A 25,058-nucleotide genomic window follows, 5' to 3' on the forward strand; every position below is an offset into this window, starting at 1 on the left:
AGTGCACAAACCCATTTCCTTGCAAGATCCTGTGTTGTTTGTTGGTTTTTAGTTCCCAGCCCCCCACCCAAAGAGTAAGTACTATAGTTTGGGCGAAGACACATTATTTTCCTCAGGAATAGGAACTGAATAGCGTGCTTCATCATAAGAACAAGAGTTCTGCTCAGTTATGGAGGTATGAGCATTGCCTCTTTCACATGTGGGTACTGATCCGGCAATTAACAACTTAAATTAAAGCCAGCAGTGAAGGGATGTAGCTGCCTGGGGCTGACAACATCACACTGCCCCTGAAATGCCAGTCTTCATGCTTCATCTGGAACACGGTGCACTGACTGTCCCTGGCTAGTAGGTGATCTTATTTGGAAATAATATGAATTTTGAACTTACCTGTATCTTGGATCAAGTGGTTGTATCCAAGCCCCTGCACTGCGTCTGCCTACACGGGTGTCTCTGTAGATAAAAACTACTATCTAAGGCGCTTCAATGCGTCATGGCTCCTATGATAATTTTAGTAGAAAGGAAAATAGTTGTTTATTTTAACTGAATGAAATCTTGGTACTGTTAAAGCTAATGGCCAAGATTTAACCCGTGACTTGCCACTCATGGGTGGAAGGCTTGGATGGATTGGTTAGTGTGAAGAGTCAGTGCTCACTGCTTGCATTGTGTGAGAAAGTGCTGAAGTCTTAAGGTTTGTCTGTCTGTGTTCTGCTTAGACAAAAGAAACATTTAGGACAGGAGAACGGTGGATAAAACATACCTAATAGCTCGGTCAGTGAGTCAATGCATTTGCTCAAAGACTGGGTATTTGCACAATTGGAGTTAGTCAATCGATGCAAATGCTCTGCAGAGCTGCAAAACTAAAGTGAGAATGGAAGTAAGCAATGAAATCAAAGGTGCGAAACCGCTTAAATGTTCTGAGTGGAAATTCAGGTGAAGCTGAAATCAGTGAAACTTAAGTGTCCAAAAAAGCTCTGGCAAGAAACGGAAACATTCTATCCCTGCTTGACTAGTCATAGAGCTGGCTGATGTTTTATCACTCTCGAAACATCATTTGTGAACACTGGGAGGAAAAAAGGGGAGGAGGAGGTTTGAAAATCCCTTTTGTCTCCTCTGCTGTTCTCACAAACTGATGGTGTGAGTGGGGAGAAATAATTTAGTAGCCTTTAACTGTGTTTTCCTCAGTCTAATGTTTGAGTTTCAGCTAAATGTTTAAAAATACACACACCTCCCCTATACCAGATTTTTCGAGCTGAAAGATGAAATTCCTGGGTAGCAGCATGTAAAAGCTGCGTGGATATCACGTGGCTATGGAAAACCTTGCTGTGACGCCGTGTCAGTGGGAGGCCATCCCGCCACCCGTCAGGTTTGGACCAGGCAGCGAGACAACATCACGTTTGCAGGCACAGTCAAGGATGAGTTAAAGTTCTCCGGGGGGAAAATGTTTCTCTAAATATTTGAATTAAATGCTAAATGTCTCTAAAAGACAATACACAAACTTCTGAGATTAGGCCAAAATGTACTTTAGTTCATATCTTCAGAGTGATGTAGAGTGATAATTGTAGGAGATAAGTTACTAAATTGAAAACAAGTGAGGAGCCATGATGCTGGTTTATAGTACAGCCTGAAATAAATTACTTTTTTTTTTTTCCTAGTGAAGAAATTAATAAATAGCAAATTATCTGTTAACAGGTATCTTGTTAAATGACTCTTTGAAGTATCAAAGGTGCATACAGTATAACAAATATTCAGTATGATGTTTTCAAATAAAATGACTTTGATTTCCATGAGCAGATGCAAATCTACTTCTAAACGTGCTAATATCATGAAAGCCCCAAATAAACAAAGCTCTACTTGAATGTTTAAGTATTTCAAAGTCTGTTATACATATAGCTGAAAGTCTCCATCCAGCATAGAAGCTATGTGATCTTCAGTCTTGTGCATGTTTCTAGTTGTATATGTTTGTTCTTGCTAATGTATAATGAAAATATCATAAATCTGTGCTAATGACTGTGAATCCTATTATGAATTATTCAGTTTTTCTAATTCCTGATTGAGATAAAATGCAATAGTTTTGTTCATTTTATTATAACTGCATTCTAGCTTTAATTATTCATAAGATCATAACAAAAGGCAATATATTTTGTAAATATGACTGCTTAATAGTATGGCATTTCAGTACAGCAATCTGATATTGAATCTTTAGTGAGGAATGAGTAATTCATTTTTATTTGAATTATAAATAATGTAGATTACTGCAGTATAGATTAGTAAATTCTGCTATATTCTTGTGTTTTAAACCTAGCAATACTGTAGCAACAAATGTGGTTCAGCATTTGGTAAAATGAATGGAGTTTCCACTGAGGGACTGAATTAAAACTATGTTGAAAAACTGTTTTATAGCAATGTTTTGCGATTATTTGGTACCAGGTATATTTCCTGCCTAGTTTAACTGCATATATCATCCCTCTCATGTCATAAAGCAACTCTTACGTGTAATACAGCTTTCAAGACTTAAGTATAGTTTTAACATTGTTAATATGCTGCATAAAAGGAAAGCATTGCACAGACTGAAGTCCAGTGGCAGTTTGTTGTGGTGCTTGTGCCCTTGTGTGTGAGCACGAGCATGGCGATGTGGGAGGGCAGAAATGGCTTCGGTGACCAGAACCCCTCTGCAGCTGGGCTCACAGGGTGAGGGTGCAGTGGCGTCAGGTCTGGTTTGGGTTCTCTCTCCCTGAAGCCTTAAAGAAAACAAAGTAAAATTTACAAAAGTGGGATGTGCACCCCGTTTTCCCCCCTCACTCCTTTTCTTTTTTAACATATAAATAAGGACTGAGGGTCGAGACGAAGCTGTCTGTGCCACGATCTCGTCTACAGTCCTTACTGTGCACGTGAGTTTTCTGTGGCACTGACTTGCCGTAGCGCCTCTCCCCTTCTCTCTGTAACCTAATGGAGCTGCACAGCTGGAGTTTATGGGCACAAAAAGAATGGGCTTTGTCCTGGAAGCCAGACTCTCCCTCTTAGTGTCAACTGTCAAAACTATTACTACTTTTTTGGAGTTCCTGTTGATTGACGCACTATCAAGAAACGTGGAAGGGCTGGGGCAGACGGGCAGTTGGGTGGCAGGTGGTGCGGGGTTTGATGCTCCTGGCCACAAGGTTGCTGCTGGTTTGGGCACACGTGGCTGCAGCTGTGAGGAGCCGTGTCTTGTCACTTGCTGTAATCTCCTCCCCTCACCCATCTGTCTGAGTTAGTGATGAAGGAGGTGTTTTTCCACAGACCGTTTTCCCTTTTCAGTGAAATACCTAATTAAAAAGTCAAAATACTTTCGCCAAGAAGTTCCATGTGGGAAACAAAGTTCCTGCAGTACCGCTGTGCAGCCGGGAGTAGAGCCGGAGGCAGCAGCGCCCACAGAGCCCCCCTCACCTCTGCAGGTGGCTCAGGCTTGGCCCCAAGCTCGCTCCAGAGGGAACGGAGGCAATCCTACTTATCCTTGGTATCATGGCTTAATTACATTGCAAGAATATCCCCCAAACTGTGTTTCACCTGCCAACTGCTCAGCCAGATCAAACTCAGGTCTGTTAAGACACTGCTATAGATTGTGTGTGATGAACCCTATCAGGGATCAAAGAACACAGAGGGAAATGGAATTTGGTAATTTTTCTCCTGTGAGATCTTGGCCAGTAATGGGACGCATATTCTTTCTTTCTCTCCCTCCTCTTATCTCCTATTAGATACAGTTTCTTAAAGTTGTTTTCTCATGAGCAGACATCTCATGATCCCAGGCACTGTATTTTGTACGTGTTTCATTATTCTAGTTGCTTTTTATAAAGCGAGCCATGCTGGTGATGAGAACTTTCCAATTTCCAAGATGTGATTTTGTGTCCTGTATTAACTGTAACAAGTACAAAGGAATAGTCTTCTACTGAGGACGTTTGTATTATCCGTGTAAGTGCTAATATTTTTTAACACTGAAGATAGCACAACACTTCACTGAAACTTCTTACCCTTGATATCTAATGACTACTTAGCTCTAGAAGACACTATAGAAAGTTCTTCTGCTATTGTTTGAAATAGAGAATAACTGCTGTAAATACGTGACAGCAGAAATGTGCTGGTAACGTAGGCTGTCTCTTTTTTCTGAATTGTGCAGCATGGATACCCAGATGTTTTGAACTATAGCCATTTCTAAAAAATGTCTCACTTAACCATAAGTGTTAACAGTTTTGCAAAGAAAAAGTATTTATCTTGATACCATATACCAAATGCAGGCAAGAGGAGGGATTCTGTTAACTTTTTCATCAAATCTGGCCTATTGGAGAAGCTGCCATCTAACACTGCTGTCAGCATGTGGGAGGAGAGGGTTCTCGGTTCGGATGGGATGACTGCAGCATCGCTCCTGTCAGCCTGAATGCAATTCCCTAATAGATGGAAATTGTGCAAGGCCGGTCCAGCAGCGGCTGGCTTCCAAATGTGTAGTTTTGTTGCTGAGTCTCGACAGGAGAGCACTTCAGCGTTTTTGCTAAAGCCCTTCTTGAGAAAGAGGGTCCCCCCCTCCCACTGTAAGCAGAACTGATTGAGGAGGGTTTTACCTAAAAACTGGCTGAGGGTTCTTGAAAACACCTTGTTCTGCAGCGTGGGTTGCTGGGTGTTGGTCAGTGAGAGCTACCCAAGGCCCATTGCACCCATGCACCTCCTACAACTCAACATTGGGGTGGTTTTGTCTTGTTTCCTTGTAATGATAACACCAAACCATGCCAGATACTGGCCTGGAAGGATGAATAAAATGCACAAACTGTTCCTTATATCCATGTAAATGGCTTTAAAAGGAACTGGAGCACTTCTGATGAGCCAGTGGAGAGAGCGGGCGCTGCTCCAACTGATCAGCACAGGGCCATTGACTCTTTGTGGGGAAAGCAGAGCCCTCTGGTCTGATATACCATCTTTATTGTGTGTGTTGACATGTATAGCAATACAGTGAAATCACAGCCCCCGAGCATTCGTAATGCACCTCATGACTCTCTAAAAGGCATCTCTTAATCATTTTCTTACCTGATATCTGTGTAAGTGTTCCCAAGGCAGACAGGTCCTGCTGCGGACCCGTTAGCTGGTAGGGGGCAGACCACGTGCTTTGTGCGATGCAGCCCATCCGCTGCACGAGCAGTCGCAGGAGAAAACTTCCTAATGACACAGCACAGCACTCGCCAGCTGCTGCCACAGAGCAGGCTCCTCGCCCTCCAGCGTCACTTTAGCTGCCTTATGTTAGTGTATGTTTGGTGTTTGCACCCCAGTAGCATGGCAAGTGTCCATCATGAAGTAAACTTCTGTATAGACTCCAAAAAATATTGTTTCTCCCCAGTCTGATGTGTCCTGAGTCTGTTGTATACAGTGGAGAGGTAGTATATTGAAAATCCACTAGTTTAAGTCATATTTTACTGATAATTTACATCTTAAGAGGAAATCCTCAAGGAAAAATGTAAAAAGTAGCGTAGCATTCTACATGTCCATCTCTTTTGCTACATCTTAGTGGCAGTGTTTTACATGAGCTCATTAGCAGAGTCAGAGTTACATCTCTCAAACCCTTTTCATTATGGTTTTAAACCAGCTAAACCTTCAAATTCAGCCATAGGACGCTTTAGGTATATGTACTCTAGGTAATTCTGAGGAGAGAAATTTCTTAAGTCTGTCTTATGGAAACAATATCTTAATGCTACATATGTCAAACCTACTAAAAGCACTCTTGCTAAATACTAAGAACTTTAAGTGACTGTGACAAGGAATGTGTTTGAGTTTGTTGTTACTCATCAGTGAAACTTCATATTCACAGTCTGGTATAAGAGAACTCCCGAGGCTTGTGTGCGCTCTGTGCCCGGCTTGTGTGCGCTCTGTGCCCAGCTTGTGTACACTCTGTGAGCTGTATTTCATGTGTTGTGAACTTTGCTTGGACACCTTCATGCTAATCCAGCTGGTGGTAGTGGACGCACTGTTACAGAAGCATGGTGACTTATTAAATCAACTAGCATTAAGTGGCCAAGAATGACTTTTCAGGGTGGGGTTTTTTTTTGTTGTTCAGAGATGCCAAAGGTGGAGTTGTCTTCAAACCAGTTATGTCTTTTATTGTATTTAAAACTCTAACTTTCTTCTGCTGTTCCTCCCTGAAAGACATTACCAGGTGATCTTATGTCAAGATACTGCAGGCATCAGTTGCCTTTTTCTTTTTTTGCATATAACCAAATGAAATGTGGAAAGAAAAAAAAAAAAGAAGAAAAAGGTGAACTATTGTTATTTTAAATATCTTCTCAATTAAAAAAACAGAGCTAAAACGAATCCATTCCATACAAAAAATTCTGGGTGTATGTTTTATACAGGTTCCACAAAGGAATTGATTGAGAGCTGCTGTGGAGCTGGACAGCAGTGGGCTGTAGACAACGGGGAGTGCACAGAAATCCCTGTAAGTGGCATGGATGGTGATATTTGCAGGTACGTAAGGCAAAACCGAGCATTTTAGATTAACATAGAGAGCAGCCCTTTAGGAGAAATCAAATGATTGTACAATTTGTGAGATGTTCAGGAGACTGGGAGCTGTTTACTTCATTGTATAAATTACTGGTAGACTGGCAATATGTTATGGCAAATTAGAAAGAAGGATTTCCCCCTCCCTTTCCCCAAATCCTAATCTAAACAAAAGCCTTTTAAGGTTTCTTTTCCTCTCTCATGTGAGCAGAGCACAAATTTTTGTTTTCCAGTTTTATGCGCATCTGTGGAGTTGCAGATAAATAGAAGGGCAGAGTTTGTCTTCTATTTGGCAAATGCTAAATGCAATAATTATCCATATCATTAAATGATGTGTTTATTGTCCAGCGTGAATGGCTGCTGGTTCTGATGTCTGTGTTCAGCTGGAGGGGGGACCATACGCCTTGATAATGCTGCTGGTATCAATAGCATCTGGTCTGAGGAGGGTGCCAGAATCAAACTGCACAGCGAGAAAAGAAGAATGGGTGCAGAGTAACCTAGACAGCATATTACACTATCTGCAACTCATCCCATCTCTCTCTGCTCCCCCCCTAGTCTGAAACAGGCCTTAGGGAGGGATGAAGGCAAAGTTATCGGAGTCTCACACAGTGCAACATAAGCCAGATGGATTTCTCTAAGAGTGATCCCAACATTTTCAGCATTAAAAAAGTATGGCATAACTGATTTTATCAAAGTTAGTATCATTGCACCTTTCTGAAGTTAGTGGGAGATTAAAATCCCCCCCACTGGGATCTGGCATGACATAACTGACACAAACCAACTGTCTATGAAGTAAAGACAGATTAAAAAATTCCAGCCTGGGCCTAAGTAGGTGCAAATCCAATACATTAATGAGTTACACCTGCACATCTGAGACTGGGTTTAGATGAAAAAGCTGGATCCTAAATGTTTCAGTCCCTGTGAATCTATTGGGATTTGAAAGAATAAGAGATCAGGAGTTGTTTTACTTTCAAAATTTCAGTTCTGTCCCTGTTTTAAAGATGTAAAACCATCTGTAAATATTCTGTTTAAAGAAAAAATTTCATGTAAAAAAGTATTCAAATCTATGGCCGCAGAACCTTGAAAGCATAGACAAAAACTTACTGCTCCCATTGGGAGATGTGCCAGCGTGCAGAGCTGGTCACTGTGCACGTGCCCAACCTCAACTGCACTGTTCTGGGTGCCAGAATGCTGGCAAGTAATGCAAGCTCCTGAGAGTCTGCCACTAACTCGGCTCAGTATCTAAAGACTTTGAAAGTAGAAGATAGATACTTATTGTAAAAATCAGTAACTTTTCTCCCAGGACCATTATCTATAAATACTCGGGTTTTACAAGTGACCACCACTGAGGACTGATTTTTTCAGCAGAGGCAAATAAGTGAAGCCTCCCCTGTGTCATCTGAGGCTGTAGATTGTTTATGTAGAGGTTGCAGATTGTGGTGTCTGTTGCCTCCAAATACCACTTTGGGGTTTTCAGGTGGCAAAAACTTAAATGTTAAAGCTTCTTGTTGATGTATCTTGATGTCACTGGACATTCACGTGCCAGCTTGGCTTACCTCTGTGTAGTGACCAACAACACTAACTGCAGGATGGGAACTGGGACTGCCTAAAAGAGATCATGTGTAGTAACTAGATGAGTGAAAATAAAGCAAGTTACAGGAAATCCTTAGATAGTCAATTGATAGCCAGATGTAAAAATACTCCCAGAGCTTGTACTACTGGCTGTATCAGAAATAGGATGTTAGGCTAGATGAAATCTCATCTGACCCAGTATAGTAGTTTTTATCTCATAATTGATATGTGGTTTATTGTAACGGAGCAGTGTTTATCTGGGTGGCATTTACTTCAGCTGTAGAAGTATGAATCCTGCTTTTTGCTGCCATGCTGTGTCCCAGTTCGAGACTCCCATCAGTTTAATACATTGATGTCAATTCACTGATCTTAACTCATTAACTCTTTCCCTAAAGCAGAAATGTTCTGAATCTTCTTTGAACCAACAACTCATTGATCTGGTCTGCAAATAGGTTTGTGACAATGCATCAGCAAAAGATAGTTAGACATCAAGGTTATTCTTGGAAAAAGAAAAACTTCACTTAAGTCCTTCATGCCACCGAATCTGTCCAGAACAGAAATTTACCCTTACTCATAATATATTATTTCATCTGAGTTTTAACATGTTCACCTGTGTCACATATACCCAATCTACTGGTCATGTACTCAACATAACTTCCTCAGGAGAATTCTTGTGGCCTGCAGCTCTCAGACCTCACCCTTCTCCATCACAGGGGCCCTTCCCTGTCCCGGGACCAGACACGCACCCCTCCCGGGGAGCCCGTGCTGCATGGATTGAGAGACAGGGTCATGGGGTAAAGCCAAAGGGACTACGTGATTTTGTCTGCCCTTTTGTACCTGAGCGAAAGAAGCAGATACCTCTTTGAAAGGGCGGGGGGGTGTGAATCCACTAGAGACTTTAATAGGGAAGAGTATTTTATTATTTCAGCGAACATCTATTAAATTTCATTTAGGAATTTGCCATTTAAATTTTTTATCTGTTTCATTTCAACCTTCAGTGAATCTTGTTAAAATGTTTTAACATTTTAAATGCTTTGAAGAGCTGTGTATAGGAAATGTACGTTCCCAAAGTACTTCATATCCAGTGATCAAGTCCCCATAACCTTCTCTTTGATAACCAAAGTTGGACGAAAGGTTAAATTCTGGGTTGCAATCTGCAGGGCTGTAAAGGAGAGTTTATAAGGGTTTTGTGATGTGACACTTTCCTTAGCTCCTGTCCAGAGCTTCGTCCTCTGGTTGGTGAAGAAGTAAGTGTGTACACATGCGTTTCCCTTTCCCCACTTTCCAGGGAAGAAGGTTTCTGTCCATTTTCTGTTTCTGAAACCTACTGAAGAGTTCTGAGAAGCAAAACACGGGGAAAGAGGAACTGTTGCACAGATATAGATGAGCTTTAAGAGATAATTGTGACCAGACTTTGAGGACAGTGACCTAAACACAAGACTTCTTGAGCATTTATCAGTACATCTTTTTATTAGAAATGAGGGGAAAAAAATATATCCTGCAAAGGTCAGCGGTACTGTCTGTGTTATACTAGTATTGACACACGTGTCAAACAGACCAAATCTGTGGAATGTGTGGTGAATCCAATGGGTCTGGGGTTTTTTGCATCCCATCCTGATGTCTTCTCAATGTCAGTGAACACTTGACCTCCGTGATCCTTTGCAGAATTGCTCAGAAGCAGTGTTGCATCTCCACCGTAAAGGAGAACAGCTGCCTGGCTGGCATGATTGCTGCTAAGGAAGGAGATGTTTGCGGACCGGAGGAAAGCGATCCCTGTGGGGGATCATCGTATAAGGTAAGTTGCTCTGATACTTCTATAGGTTTTGTTCTGATATGGAGCGTCCTCATTTCCTGCATTCAACAGTAACTTATTCATACATTATTATGGAGCACAGTAGGTTATAAAGTTGCAGGAACATGGCAGGGAAATTATGCTATTTGCGTTTAGGTTTCAATTGCCTGGTGATGCAGCTCCTTTTAAAACTTCATAGTAATGTTGTTTTGAATTATTTCCATCTCCATTTTTAAGATTTAACTTGCTGTATTACTTTTGCTTCCTCAGTTTGGAAGTAGCTGAAAAGACCATTTTAGGTTTTATGTCTATGGTGTAGAAGAATTTAGAAAATGATAGGGCAAAACTTAATCAAAGATATAATGCAAAACCCGTACTGAACAGTTTGCTTGGCTACAGTGTTGAATTGCAGCCTCATTTCTCAGTTAAACAAAACGATGGACTAGAGGAACAAGCATTTTAGATGATGATGGAAGCTTTTGTTCATAAATAAAGGCAGACCATTAACGAATGGTTCAAATCACAAATCACGAGCTGCAGCCTCAGCTTGCGTAAATGAGATTTGCTTTATGAGAATCAGTGGAGCCAAACCAATTTGAACCAGTTTGAAGATTCAGCATCTTGCTTGCTCGCTTGTCTTGTTTTTACCAGAAGGGTGCATTTCAGAATTCATTTCGATCTGATAATAATTTACATAGCTATATCTAAGCTTAAGTGCAGCTTCCGTTGTCTCAGCAGGAAACTGATTAGTTCTGTCTGTTCTTATACATTGGGGATTCTTGCGGATAATTGTTCGCTGGAAAAGCAGAATACATGGACATCTACTGCGGAGTTTAAAGTTTAATTAGCTATGCCGATTTGTCATTTTCAGAACTATTATTTACTTGGGTCTGGAGTCTATCATTAGAATAAAAAGAGAATTTGTACACTTGGGAGAAAACATTAAGGTTTCTGAAGTGTGACAGAGTTATTACTCTTAGGTTTTCACCGTGGGTCTTTTGCATGCCAGGCAGAGCACAAGCTGTAGAGTAAGTCTTATCACACATGCCATTCCTCAGGAGGAAGTGGAGAAGGAAAACTTCATCATTCCTGTCTGAACTGAAACAAGTTACACCATACTCTTGGGGAATAGCTCCTTGTGCCAGTTCCAATGTAATGATTTCCTTCAAAAGAGACCATCTGAAATTGTAAAATTAGTGAAGGAGCAGCTTTGCCCTCCTCTATAGCTCCTAAGTCATTGCAGCTACTGCTTGAAAAAAATAATTAAAATGAATAAATATTGACAGTGTTGAGACTAAGAAAGGTTTGCTAATTTTATTATACTTAAGGATTCTTTCAGAGGTGACCTCGCAGAAAATGCTGAAAGTGTATAGCGGTCTTTCCCCTGATCTGCTCCACTATTAGTGACTGCTGTGTCGGGGTGTCATAAATCAAAGAAGTTTGTCTGGAATGTGGAAAGATAAGTTCGTTGCCCCAAAGACTTTGCAAGACATTTACACTGTCCTGCTAAAGGCTAGGCAGTTTACTTCCAGGTAACAAACGTGCGTAGGTCTTCTTCAGGCGTTTTAGATGTGGGGTCCTTACTTTTCCTTTGAGATGAATGCAGCAGTGCCAGTTCTTTGGATCCAGGTACTGAACTTGAGTTCAATACCACTTAATCTTAGGCTGATCTTACGTGTTATTTATGCTAAGAAAAAAGCACATGCTTAGGGGCTTTTTGGTAGTGGATGGAGATGCCACCATGGTAAATCCAATTATGCTGGTTTCCAGGAAAGGTATTTTTGAGAGGAACAGAGAAAGTTGTGAATCAAACAGTGGTTCTCAAGGCATGTTTCTCAATGTCAATGTAAAAACGGTATGTGAAAATTTATTACTAAATCAGTTGTAGAATTCTGGTGAACTTCAAAAGGTAGCTAATAGAAGATCAAGACGTTCAAGTTTCTACATTTCAGAAGGAACTTTTTGACTAACAAATTTTTTCACTGGAAAATGAGACACTTGTATTCATCTGGAAAATATGTGAACCCAAAAGTGTGTGACTGATTTAATACTTTCTGTGATGCCTACACATGGGATAAATTGTGAATCAAAACTATGACTGAAAAAAAACATACATTCAAGGCAAATATTCCAATATTTTACAGCACTTCAGTAAAAATATCTATTATCCTTAAATTCTTTTATCTTGCATACTGGAGCTGAAAAATTTGTACCAAAACTAAAAATATTTACAGAAAGTAGAATTTTCAGTTCATAAAATTTTGAACTTGGGGATTCTGGATTTGGGGAGGATGAAAACAGGATTTTTCTCTTTTCTAGCATGACAACAATCAATTATAGTTATATTATTTTTTAATACTTCTTTTGAAAAGATGATTTAGCCTCTTTAGTATCAAAAATAATTCAGCATCTTCATGACCTGTACTGGCTCTTTTCACAAACATGTCTTTGGGCACATAAAGGCAGCTCTTTATGGCTGTGCATATTTGCAAATGTGAATAACATCTACTACTTACGATGGATGTTTGTGGACTTTTCAGATTAGAAAGGAGGGACATAAAACATGAGCCGTAGCCATAGGTACTGGGCTGAACATGCAAGGCGTACACATCGCATGTGAAATGCCCAAGAAACCCTAAAGCTACAGTGTTTGAGTCTTGAAAAAGTGACTCAGCAGAAGTTTCTGCAGATGGAGCTGTTAGTGGACAAGTTTCCCCATCTCCCTAGTGGAGACAGACTCTGATTTAATGGGAATGCCAATCTAGGATTGGTGATCGTGAAATGACTCCTCTCCAGCTCCATACTGCGTCCAGCCCTTACAACACTGCTGCTCTTATTTGCTCTCCTCAGGCCAGAGATCTCTCTCCTGGGAAGTAGGAGCTTAGTTTAGTTTTCTTCTGTTCCATCCTTGGACTTTCTGTTGACGTAGCTAACTGGTGCCAGTTTGAATTATGGCCTTCATTTTGCCTGTCTGACGCCTTTTCATAGACTGCATATTTGAATAGACTGAAATTGCTTCTCTTGGTTCAGAGAGGCTGTTTCAATGTAGCTGCAAACCTTAAATGAGTGTTGCTGGGCTGGATGTCGTGACTGTCAAAGGAGTTGCAGAGGGAGAGACTCTGCATTTTATAAATATTCTGTCAGTAAAAGCATCTAAATATATATGTATAAGGGATATCAGGACACTTACATTTAAATCCAGACAGGCATCTTCAGTTCACTTATGACCCCATATATCTCCATAGCAGAGACTTACAGCTCCTCAGCTTCCTTGGTTGATTAGGTATCCACTATGCATACACAGTATGGACTTTTGGAATTTGATATAATTTATCTGATGTATTTTTGTGACTGTGCAATAGATTTGTATGTGACTGAGTAAAGCACAGCACAGCTATTGTTTGCCACCTGCAGCAGAGGAGACCGCAAGAGAGGCTACATTTCAGGGATGCCCCGTTGCATCAACCTGTCAGTGAAGCTGCTGCTTAGATGCACTCAGGAAAGAAAAGGAAGGCAAATAGATCATAAAATATACCCTGGCCTTTCTGTGGCCACTGTCTCAGTGGGATGCTGTCCAGGACAGTCAGGTAGTTAAAGGTCACAGTAGGTTTGCAGGGCAGTGGTGCATAGAGTCTTCATCGACAGAGCTCAGATGCTGCAGCTGATCCTCATGGCCATGCAAGATATTTACAATTCCTTTCACATTGCTTCAAACTAACCATTTTTTGAGATCTAATGTGACAACCTATAGATCTGTATTACTTTGTTTATAATATACTATATACAAAGCAATGGCTGTGTGCAAGAGCTAGAAAGAGGTGATGTGCGGCACCACTACTGCCTTGCATGTGAAGTTGCTGCAATCATTGTCACAGCGAGTTTGTGTGTAGCCTGGTTGCAGCTGACCCATTTGTGCAGGGATGGCAAAATCAAGCGCAAGCAAAGCTTTGATGTTTGCGAACGTCTAAACCCCAAGTGCTTTTCCAGATGCTCTGCTGTTAAAGAAAGTGCAGATCAGTTCCCGGTGTGTGTGTGGGCTCATCTCTGAAGCGGACTGTATTAAATCCTCGTTACTGATGGTCTCCTCCTTTTGCAGCAATGCTGTGATTGCTGTAATCTGGGCCTGCGACTGAGGAGCGAGGGGAAAACCTGTGAGTCCAACATAAATCTAGGCTACCCCTGCAGTCATGTGATGCTGTCCTGCTGCGAAGGGGGAGATCACTTTATCCATCCAGAAATAAAAAGGCATCCTGAACCTTTGCCAACAGTGACACCTGAGAAGGGTAAGTGTCTGTTTATGATTTGTAAGACATTGCAGATAAGGTCTCTGCCTCACACGGTTGTATGGGGAGGTGCTGGAAGGACTGATGCTACAGGAGCACAGTTGCTTTCTGTCTCAGATCAAATAGATACTCCTTTGTTCTTAAAACAGTTTTGAAAAAGAAAAAAATACGTCATTGTTTCTGATCCTCAAAACATACCTTCTTTAGTAGTTTAGGGCTTTGTTTGGGGTTTTCTGTTGGTTTTTTTTTTCCCCCCCTGAGTCACATAGTACAGAGACCATTGTCTTTCAGCAGGAGCAATCCTGAAAGATTCTGCATAAAGCAAATAAGGGGTATTTTCCAGCCAAAGTAGTCCCATGGATTATGATACCAATGAAACATGCTGGGAATAGATTTCCTATTGTACCACTGAACATCACAGCGACTTTCTCACAGCACACTCTGGAGATGCCCCAGAGCACCACAAATTTGTTTGTACTCTTTCAACATATCAACATAGTGATGCTGAAGACCTAAGTCAAATCCCTGCAGCCAAAGAGGCATGACAAAGGGAGCGTGACAAATCTGGAGCTTGGACAGCTAGATTTCCTCCCTCAGCCCAAGGCCACGCTCCTTCTAGCATCACTCTGTAGCCACCTGTCATGCATGAGTTGCATGGTAACCTCCTGCGTATGCTAGGGTTCAGGTTTTGTCCATTCTCTTCTGATGAGCTGAACATACATTTTCTCTTGCCAACAAATGTGAGGGTTTATTTCAACCTAGCTGAGACCTCACTGAGCAAGGAAGTTTGCATGTATGTGTTTAAGAAAAGCTGACTGAGAAACTTGCGGAACAATTCATTTTAGTATCACAGAAAGTCTTGTCAAGCTTGGTCAGGAAGTGAAGAAGTGCTTTTGCCAGTGTTCAAAAGAAGTAAGTAGAATAGCCATGTCACTATTAAGTGGGTCGCAGAATGTTTGTAGTGCTAGGTACAGAAGCAGCTAATAAATTAATAGTGGTGTAGAAAAGAGTTTCCAAACCAACTGGATAACTTTTTCTCCTGAAATTAGAAATTCAGTGTGGTTCTTCAGTGGGACCAGTCTCAGGTGAGGCTTCAGTGTGATACCTTAGTTCAAATAACAGCAGCAGTGGCATTAGTAGTCAGTGTGAAAGGTGAGCCCGTGACCTCCCAGAGTCACCCTTTTTCTTGGTGGTTCCTCTAAAATGTCCATCCCTCCAGCCTTACAGAAGGCGGTAGTGGACCTGCATTTGGCACAATGCTCTTATCTTCAGGATGGGTTCATTTTCTCTTGTCCTTGGAGTAACTGATTTGGGTAGATTTGCCTGTATCTGGAGTTTGTGTGACCAAATGCTCCATGCTGTACAGTCCTAATGCCAAAACACTTTTTAGAGAACCAGCAAGTGTTGTTCTGTTGTAGTTTCAGAGACAGAAGATCACAATGAAGCTTTGTCCATCAGTAATGAAGCTGAGCTGTCAAATAACCTGCCTGGAGATGACCTGGATGAATGTCTTATCTATGGTGGGGAACTCTGTCAGCATTTGTGTATAAACACCGTGGGCTCCTACAAGTGTTCCTGTTTTCCAGAATTCACTTTGCAAGATGATGGGACCAGCTGCTCTCCAGGTGAGAAAATGGGCGGGAAACACCATGAATGATGGTGTCTTTGTGCCTCCTGCATTCATCTACCAGGCTTTTCTTTTAGTTTCTCTGTAGTTTCTGTGAGGTTTTTTATAGGTACTGATGCATGGCTATTTTCTGTGGAAATTGGACTGGTTAATAATGTAAAGAAAAACAACCATTTAGGAAAACTTAATTATGCCTTATTTTTGTGTATTGGTGCATGAGATCAGGGTGGGATTTAGTGTGTTCAAATGAAGTCTGTTTTCACTTTTCAGAAGAGGATTTGTAAAGATTGTTAATGAAATACCTTTTCTTCTTCGAGTCATTTTGTATTTCAGAGCTAGCTTTCCTTTAGATAAACTTTGCTCAGTTCAGACAGAGAGCATTGCTTCCTGAACTTTGATTTTTATCTAAAATCATTAACGTCTTTCAGTGATACAAAATCTAAATATATCTAGTGTGGTGGAAGTCTTGAAAAGAAAGTCTATTGTGTTGTAATTGTTTTGATGTCTGGAGTTCTCCAATGGCAAGATTTCAAATCAGATAACCCAAAAAGTTGAAACCTTATATTAGTTACAAGTGCTTTCAGTTATTTAACAAGGAAAATAAGTGTTGCCATCCCATGACAAAGTTCCTTAGACTTCAAGTACTTTCTACCCAAGCCAAACAATGAGCGTTCATTATGTCATTCTTCTCGACATGATATTACAGTGCTTACATCAATAATGTGTTTGACAGTGTTTCTGCGGCAGCTGTCTGCCCTGTTGTTTATATTAAAATTCTGAGGAGGGAGCCTAATCCAAAAGAGGTAAAGAAAATGGTTCTTATTTCAGCACTGCAAAATTTGGCTTGATCACTCACCTGGAGCATACGTGTGGTTTTGTTTTCCTTTACTTTGCTTCTCCCATTACTAACTCCGTCAAAGTGCAGATTTGTGTTAATACATCTTGTATCTGGGTAGTCAGTATTCCTGGCAGATCTGCAAGACTGCAGTGCTTATGGCTGTGCCAAGAGGTGTAGAGGGATTTGCAGAGCTCAGCTGAGGCAGAGGATTGCGACGAGGGTAGGGGACTGCGAGTGAGACATCTGAGGCATGTAGGAAGAGCGAGGTGCTGCTGTCATCGTGGAGTACTGGGTCAAATTAAAGGCTAGGCAAGGGAGATGGCAGGGCTGGGCACCTCACTCGCTACGCTTGCCTGAACCGTGTGTGCTCCACCTGGCGATGTGGTACGGTGGCCCCGCATTTCTCGTTTTTCCTTTGCGCATGTGCACATCTCTGTCATGTGGTCTGTATGTGGAGACCCACACCAGACAGTTTGAAATCTCACACTGCTGGTAATTTTTACTCCTGTGACTGGATACAATGCTTTTGTGTTTGTACCTGTCCCAGTACGTTTCCTGCTCTTTGCTGGACTGTGAATGTTTTTGTATTTAACTTTTGGCTTTTAAAACATGTCACATTTTTTCATGAGCCTTGGAAGAAGCAATGTTCATGCAGTGGCTCCATGAGGCAAGGAGAAAGCATACATGGATGAAACTTCAAAAGCTTCTTCTAGCTTCTCTGCTCTCTTTCTGGGGAAATCATTCAGGATATGCCACAGGCAGGTGTCTTGTGTTTGCCTCTGTGTCATAGCCCACTGTATGTCTGTGATTTTTATTTTTTTTTAAATGAAATCGCTCTTCCTGTACCCCAAACACATATTGCAATCACACTCCATCATTTAATGTTGCCATAGTCTGGTGGCTCACACTTTGCTCCAGGTGACACTTGAACTCAAATCAATAGGAATAGGACACATCCCTCATAAGGAGGAATTCAGCCTTATGGATTTAGGCTTCTGTTTTGATGATATTGATAAACTGGATTACTCTTATTGATGTAAGAGCTTTTTTTTTTTTTTTTTAACTATTCTGATACCTTTACCGTTACTGTTTGTTGAAAATCTTAATGACAGATAGCAGCTGTCATGTTTTCCGCTTGGCTGTGTAAAAGTCATTTCAGAGTATCATGTGCTTGTAAAGGTGAGTGTCTGCTTTTTGTCTGTGTTGAAATAGGACGTACAGAATAAGTTTAAAGACTTGTTTTGGATTCTGCTTTTTTTTTTATCATACACCAAATGAAAGACAACTGCTGTCTTTACAATATAGCAGCATTTTAAAAAATAAAATTAACAGTTTCTGTTTGATTCATTAGGTGTTGCAATAGTTTACAGAAGTAATTTTCAGCCAAGCTCCTTGCTCTGTATTCACAACGTTAGTGAGTGTCTCCATTAGCTTGCAGCGCTCTGTGTGTGCGTGCTGTCAGACAGTTGTTCATATCAAACAGATTGCAGCATCCAAAACTGACTATTCACCTCCGTGCAGAGACAGTTGTCTAGGTCACCAAAATATTTCCTCCTACAGACCACGATGGAGCAGGATGAATGGGACTGGGACCCTTGTCATGGGGTGTGGGTGGGGGTGATGCTGTCCCTGATCCACCTCTGCCTCCCTTGCCTTACAGACCCTGACAGAGGACAGGTGACAAGGCTGGAAGCAGAAGCCACCATCCCTCCAGCAGCCTCTCCTTCTCAGCCTCTTCTCATCGTGTCCTTACAAGAAGAGCAGGATAAGTGTAAAGGTATGTTGGAGGTGTAAACTGCAGATGCAGACGAGTGAGGAATGTTTAGAGAGCCTGAATAAAATTCCACACGTCCCTTCGCCAATATGATTCAGTGCACATCCTCGATTTGTTACCTCTGGCATAAGGCTGAGGAATTGTCAGGGGAAACCTGAGGAAGTAATTTGAGGCACTACTCTGGTTTCAGGGTTATTACACACCTGCTATTTAGTTCAAGGTAAGCAGCGCAGCTGTGCAGCGCAATGTGAACAATACAGGTAGGAGTGGCACAGGTGTGTGTCTGTGTAATAGGAGGGTTGTAAGTAGTGATTAGGGCTGTCTGAACGGATTGTTTACAAACTGCATTCCCCATTGCCTAAACTGGGATTATATTTGGATGACCTGGAAGTTCGTAACTTCAGCTGATTGATGTTGTGAATGCTAATGTGTTTTGCAATTTCACTTTGTATAGATAACGGCCCCTGCAAGCACATCTGCAATATTGTGGAAGGAAATGTTGTATGCTCTTGTTTGTCTGGATATACTATCATGGCTGATGGGATTTCTTGCGAAGGTAAGTGGTTCAAGTTCACCATAGAGACATGGTTAAAACACTTCTATATACATCTTATTGATCCCATACTCCTAGGTGTTTCTCTAAGGGCTCCTTATTTTCAGTACTGTGAATTGCAATGGCAGTACAGAGACCATTTGCGAGAAGGAATACCAGATCTGCTTCACAGATAACTCCTGAAGCATGTCTATCCAGTGTGCCTGTTACCTGGGGACTTCAGGTGAAGGCAAGCGTGGATTTGTGCTCTTCTCCTCTGACATTCCAGGCTTTTTTTCAGCCCTCTTGGTTCATATTCCCACTATCGTTCTTCCCCAGGGTCTGTCTAGTCAGCACCTTTTCTTCCTGAGAATGGGAGCAGCTAGCAGGACGTGGACTTAGTTGCTGTCCTGAGGAACTCCCTCAGAGCTGCAGCGCTGCTGTCTCATCTGTTTGGTTTGATTTGGTTTCTGCTTGCTTTGAAAACCTGGGTTCACTGGGGCTTCACTGCTAGGAAGAGTGTGCCAGTGTGAGCTGGTACAGCTCCATGTGTTTCACGTGACGCTGAAGCTCAGGCCTGCACAGTGATGAACAGTGAATTGCAAAGCTGCGTCATGATCATTCACATTATGTACATTGTAAATGGATGTGTTTGGGTAGTGACAAAGGGTGTGTTTGCCCAGGAAAGATTTGGGGGTCGGAAGCAATGCCCTGTGACATACCTTAATTATAAATCTGTAAGTATGGGAGCAATAACAGCCAGCAGTGAAATGCAAGGAGAAGCCTCTGATGCTCCGAATTGCTCACAAGTGATCCACATCCCTCTTAATCTCCGATCTTATTGGATAACAAATAATTTTCATGAAATTCCAGATAGTCTGTAAAGAAAATGGGAATTTAATATCACCAGATGAAATATTCACTGTGCATTGCTTACTCAAGTGTGGTGGAAGCTAATTTGATTAATTGATGTCAGAATCAAAAGGGGCATTTCAAGGCAATTGTTGGAGGTGAAAGCATTCAGAAACGTCAGTGGAAGTAGTGAGTTTAAATTGTAGCAAGGCACATTTATAATCTGTATTAAAGTAAGTATTTGATGGTAAGGGGGGTGGTGCACTGAAACAGGTTTCCTGCAAAGAGTGTGCGTTGCATCTGTGTGACTGCCTGTTCTAAGAATGGCTCTTTCTGCAATGACAAAAGCGTAGGGGTGTGAGCAAGGACTAGATGATCTCCAAGGGTTTATTCCAGCCCTGTGTTCAGTGTAACACTGTGTGTATTATAGCATGGTGCTGATGTGGTAGCTCCAACACACTTCGTTTAGAGATCTCCAGCATGAAAGAAGCGTTGTTTCATTTCAGAAATTGTTCTAATAGAGTTCTATTTTTCCCTTTTGGTTGCAACATGTTGATATAGATTTGGATGAGTGTCTCACAGGTGCTCACGCTTGTTCCAGAGGACAATTATGTGTGAACACATTGGGATCATTCTACTGTGTCAACCACAGAGTGATCTGTGCAGAGGGCTTTATACTCAACAGGCATAGAAAATGTGTTGGTAAGATGATAGGTATAAGCCGTTCACCACAGCATCATAATTCTTCATGCTCTGCAATGCATTTAAACCATTTGTGCTAAAAGGCTCTCTGGCCATCTTTGCATATGACATTTCAATATGAGTTAGTAAAAACACATGTGCACCATTTGCTCAGCCACTTAACATCATGAGTTGTACGCTATTTGGCTTTTTCCCTAGCAATACATTCTCAGGATACATATAACTTTGCTCAAAAGTCATAAAAGTTCATAGGTATGATGACCACAGCAGTACTGATGACTATTGAACTGGACTAAGAAAACATAGCGGTTGATCTCCCTGGACAGTGTCAATCCCCAAACATCATGGAACAGCAAAATTTCATCAATATAGCTTGAGAAATCTGCAGAAATCCAGGCAGTGGAAAAGGTCCATTCCAAAGTGATTGGAATTTTAAAATTCAGATTAGTCTTTCGTTGATTCTGGCACAAATTTCTTCATATAAAAGTCAAAGATGCGTCATAACTGCTGTATCATCCCTGCTATTTAAGTTCATATAAGAAACTAATCTATTTTTACAAGTGTATTTATGAGGATTTAATTTGCTTCAAAAAGCCAAGGCCTGAGCTTACGAAAGAGTTTCCATCTGGGGTACTTTTCTAGTGGCTGGTCTAGGAGGCACCTGAGCTGCAGCAGTGCTGTGTGGTAATGCCTGGAAACCTGGAGCCCTGTAGTCATTAATGACAGCAGCGGTGCCTGTCACTACAATGTCACATGTGAACACATTCGCCTTCTTCCACCCCTGTCCTTCTCCCTACTTTTATAACGTTGTTTTTCTAACCATCACAGCTTTGGTTTTGTTCTTATCTTTTAAAGCTCTATGATCTCATCTTATTAATGAGCATCATACGGCATGAGGGCATGAGCAGGAAAGTTTATACAGTGTCATAGTTTAGAGCAGAAATGTGATTTACTACCTTCTGGGTTTTCCTTAAATTGCAAAAATTGGACTTATTTTTTAATTATTATTTATTTTTTAATCAGAGATACTAGTAAGCATGGAAAACTAATGAAATTATTTAGTTTAAATTAAATGGCTGAGAGATCACCACTGGAAGGAAGGATGCCTTTCAGAGAAACTGTCAGATTGTGAGATGGAAGATGGTATTTGTAGTTGGCCACGGTCTGCATGGCGTGTTTCAGGACTTTCACAGAGCCTGCTGCACGCACCACACTTCTGAATATATGGTCTGGTAAGTGAGCAGCTGAAGGAACTGCCTCCCCTTGCTTTCTGCCACTGACAATCTTACCATTTAATCCCCTGATGTTTTTCCTGGACTATGCAGTAGGGAAATATCTGTCCTTTTCTACATCTCCCAGGAGCTTTTGAAACTACATTAATGCATGTTTGTCAGCTACTTTGGCAGAAGGTACTATAGAAGATGCCAAGTGCTTCCTTTTATTCACTTTCTTCCTCTCCTGTCCATATGACATTATAACAGAGTTTGATTGTGACTGATATAAGATAAACCTCAGGCATCACCAGTAAAATGGAAGATACAGCTCGCATTTGTAAAGCTAAAAGATCCTCTTCTTCCTGACTAAATAACAAACCTCTGTATTTCTCTAATGCAAGTCGGGTTTTTACAGGTATCCTTGTAAATAAGCTAGACACTGTGAAGTTTCTCTTTCTTTTCGGCTAGCTGTACCCTGCGTTCTCCCTACTCTCATACAGCTCTGCTCTGTGTGTTTGCCTGCAGAACATTTGCGGTATTTAACATTTTTCCTGCTTTTTCAGTCAAAGGGGAAAGCCACAAGCATATTGTGGTTTCTGTTTCATTCAGCTGCCTCATTGCAGCCGTATTCGCCTCAGGTATCCTTTTCCAGCTGAACTGCTTTTGTGCTCCATCTTGAGCTATCTCAAACACCGTGAGGAAAGCTTTGGTAATTTGTTTGCAAATGATTGTTGTTTTAGTGGTGGCACCCTCTGCACACTTTAGGGACAGTAGGAATGATCTTTGTACAGCAACAAAACAACCAATAACCTTTTATCTGTTGAACTTCCTTTAGTCAAACTGTGGAAGGTTATAATCCCAAGTGCATTCAGGAGCAGATATCCAGAATTCCTGAAAGCCAACTATGCACAATGAAGAGTCACCAGCTGTTTAAATAGCTTGCACACACCAGCTTTGTGTAATTTCGTGAATAGATATTAAAATGTCTTTAGGCTTGAAAGCTCCATTTTCTCCAGAGATAAGAGCCAGGTGGGACGTTTTTAACGTGGATTGCTTTTCCTGGTGACTTTCAGGCAAAGTCATTACCACCACCCACACGCACACTGACGGGAGACTAGTTTGCTACTTTTTTTTGCTACTCCCATCTAAATTTTCCCTCCTGCCAGAGTGAGCAGTAAGTGGTCACTTTATTGCTGAACCATAGGGACTGTGCGTGAGCACAGGATGGGTGGTTGCAAAATAACGACGCTTCTAAATAAAACAGATGTATTCCATAAAACAAATTGAGCTGAAGGAATTTGAAGAAAAAAAAAATCATGAGAAACTACAGATGCAGGACAAAAAAAGTCTGCATTTCACATTTTTATAAAATGTGCAAAAAATTAATTCTCAATGTCAATGTACGTATTGAAAAAAATAACAGTAGGTGAATGTTGATATTTTTTTGCAAAATTTCAGCTTCTTAGATGCAACAGATATGCTCAGGAATCATGTGTATGCTGCTGTTTTCAATAACAATTCCAGGGAAAAAATGAGATATTACGTGATTACATTTCATTCCGGTTTTTACTGACATAAAGTGAGGAATGTTGTTGCCACACACATAGACCTAGTAGATTTCTCAAAAATTAACTGTGTGGCTTGTTTTTAATATATTACTGAATTATTTTCTCTCATTTCTTTTTTTTTTTTTTTAATAAATATCATCTTGCCCTGCCTCACAGTCTTAGTTGGCTTGGATGAAGACTACAGCTGGTCCAATGTTGGGAATTAACTTTGTTTCAAACTGGAAACATAGCTCTCATTTTTCCTAGTGCTCTGTCAAGCATCCTACTGACTTGTTGAGTTGGTTTCCAGTACTGAAGAGATACAAGTTATGGGCCCTCTTGATTTTATGGATAATCAACAGAGAGGAAAAAAGGAGAGAGAGAGATTGTCCTGTTTTATAGAAATGTATTCAGTCCTCAGTCCCCTCTGCTTGTGCCATGATGGTAGAGTGATGACATGGACAGATGGGAACTCATGAGAAAGATGCTGCAAGTCTTCTGAGATCTCATTTTGTGGCATTGACAATTTAGGAATTTGTTTAGAAAAATGAACAAAAAATGGCATGTCTGTTAAGTAACAGCAAAAAGGGAACTTTGGTGGGCTGGCAACTGGCCTGATACGAGAGATGGAGATTCGTGCCCTAACATTGGGTAGGACAGAGCAGAGCCTTGCATGCTACCTGGCTCATAGTGTGAGCCTTGCATCTCAGCCCAGGTCACAATCATTAGGCTTTAGAGATCATCAGTGTATCACTTGTGCACAGAACGTTCATCGAAAGCAAAAATTCTGCGTGTAATATTCCAGTTTCCATAATTTTAGTTTCCTCAAATGCGTTCTGGCCAGTTCTACTTATTTTCTCAAGTACTCAGAAATTTGAAAATTGAATCAAAAAATGTGGACAAAACATGAAATTATATTAGTTCTTCTCTGTGAAATCTTAACCACCTTTTTCCCCATTGACACCTGCTAATCAGGTGGGATACTTCCTACCTTGTTTGGGTGGTATTTCAGACAAACATGCTTTCCTCCTAGTGGCTCTTTTGACATCCTGCTGAACTGCCTTCAGTTCATATGCTGCACTGTGGTGCTGACAGTTTGTTTCTATGAGAAGGCTTTTTGTGGTTTGCAAGAAGAGATAAGCTCAGATCTGTTGTATAGCCAGTAGAAAGTCTTGCATTGACATTAGCTGTTAAGTAGCTATCCATAGCCATTCTTCTCTAAAATTAAAAAAAAAACCAACAAAAAAAACCCCAAACCAAATAAAAAACCCAACAAAAAATAAGCTCATATTTATTTAAGAACTACATCTAGTGAGGTGGGAGAGGTCTACCACAGCAACTCATATTCTTCTCCCAGTATATGAGGGGATTTGTTTTGTTTTGTTTTGGGTGTGGTTTTGGTGGTTTTTTCCCCAAGACCACTTACGAGAATATTGCAGCATATTCTTCATTCTAATATGTAGAAACTGGGAAACCATACAAGGAGGACATAACCCCGTAAAAACTTTGGGGTAGAAAAGTACCTGCCACTCAGTGGAAGTTCACAAACACAAGTGGGACAGGCACAAAGATATCCAAGCTGATGGAAGAGACCTTGCTGTGGATTAATTGGCTGGCTTTGGAAAGCAAGTACACAACATGTGAAGAATAGCAATGGCAAGCAAAGAGAAAACACAAGTAAATGAGAAGTGAAATGGCACCAAGCTAACATACTGGTCTTGCAAAAATCCATGCACATCACTAGTTAGCTGACTTCAGCAGGAACTGAAATTTCTTGGTGCTTCTCTTCATCTATTTTGTAGAAAACAAGCTGGC

At 41.0% G+C, this 25,058-nt stretch overlaps 1 protein-coding gene across 6 annotated transcripts in view; it reads left to right on the forward strand.

The window, feature by feature from the left end:
* FBLN2 (fibulin 2) overlaps positions 1-25,058 on the forward strand; it is a 106,279-nt gene that overhangs the window by 63,715 nt on the left and 17,506 nt on the right. For all 6 annotated transcript variants that reach the window (XM_054838245.1, XM_054838249.1, XM_054838244.1 and 3 more), the window contains 6 exons: positions 6,366-6,477; positions 9,748-9,877; positions 13,971-14,157; positions 15,576-15,782; positions 18,283-18,399; positions 18,851-18,952. In XM_054838245.1, the coding sequence (XP_054694220.1) occupies positions 6,366-6,477; positions 9,748-9,877; positions 13,971-14,157; positions 15,576-15,782; positions 18,283-18,399; positions 18,851-18,952 (855 nt within the window). The remainder of the gene's footprint in view (positions 1-6,365; positions 6,478-9,747; positions 9,878-13,970; positions 14,158-15,575; positions 15,783-18,282; positions 18,400-18,850; positions 18,953-25,058) is intronic.

This window comes from Grus americana, chromosome 11 (assembly GCF_028858705.1).
Source record: "Grus americana isolate bGruAme1 chromosome 11, bGruAme1.mat, whole genome shotgun sequence".
Taxonomy (NCBI): domain Eukaryota; kingdom Metazoa; phylum Chordata; class Aves; order Gruiformes; family Gruidae; genus Grus; species Grus americana.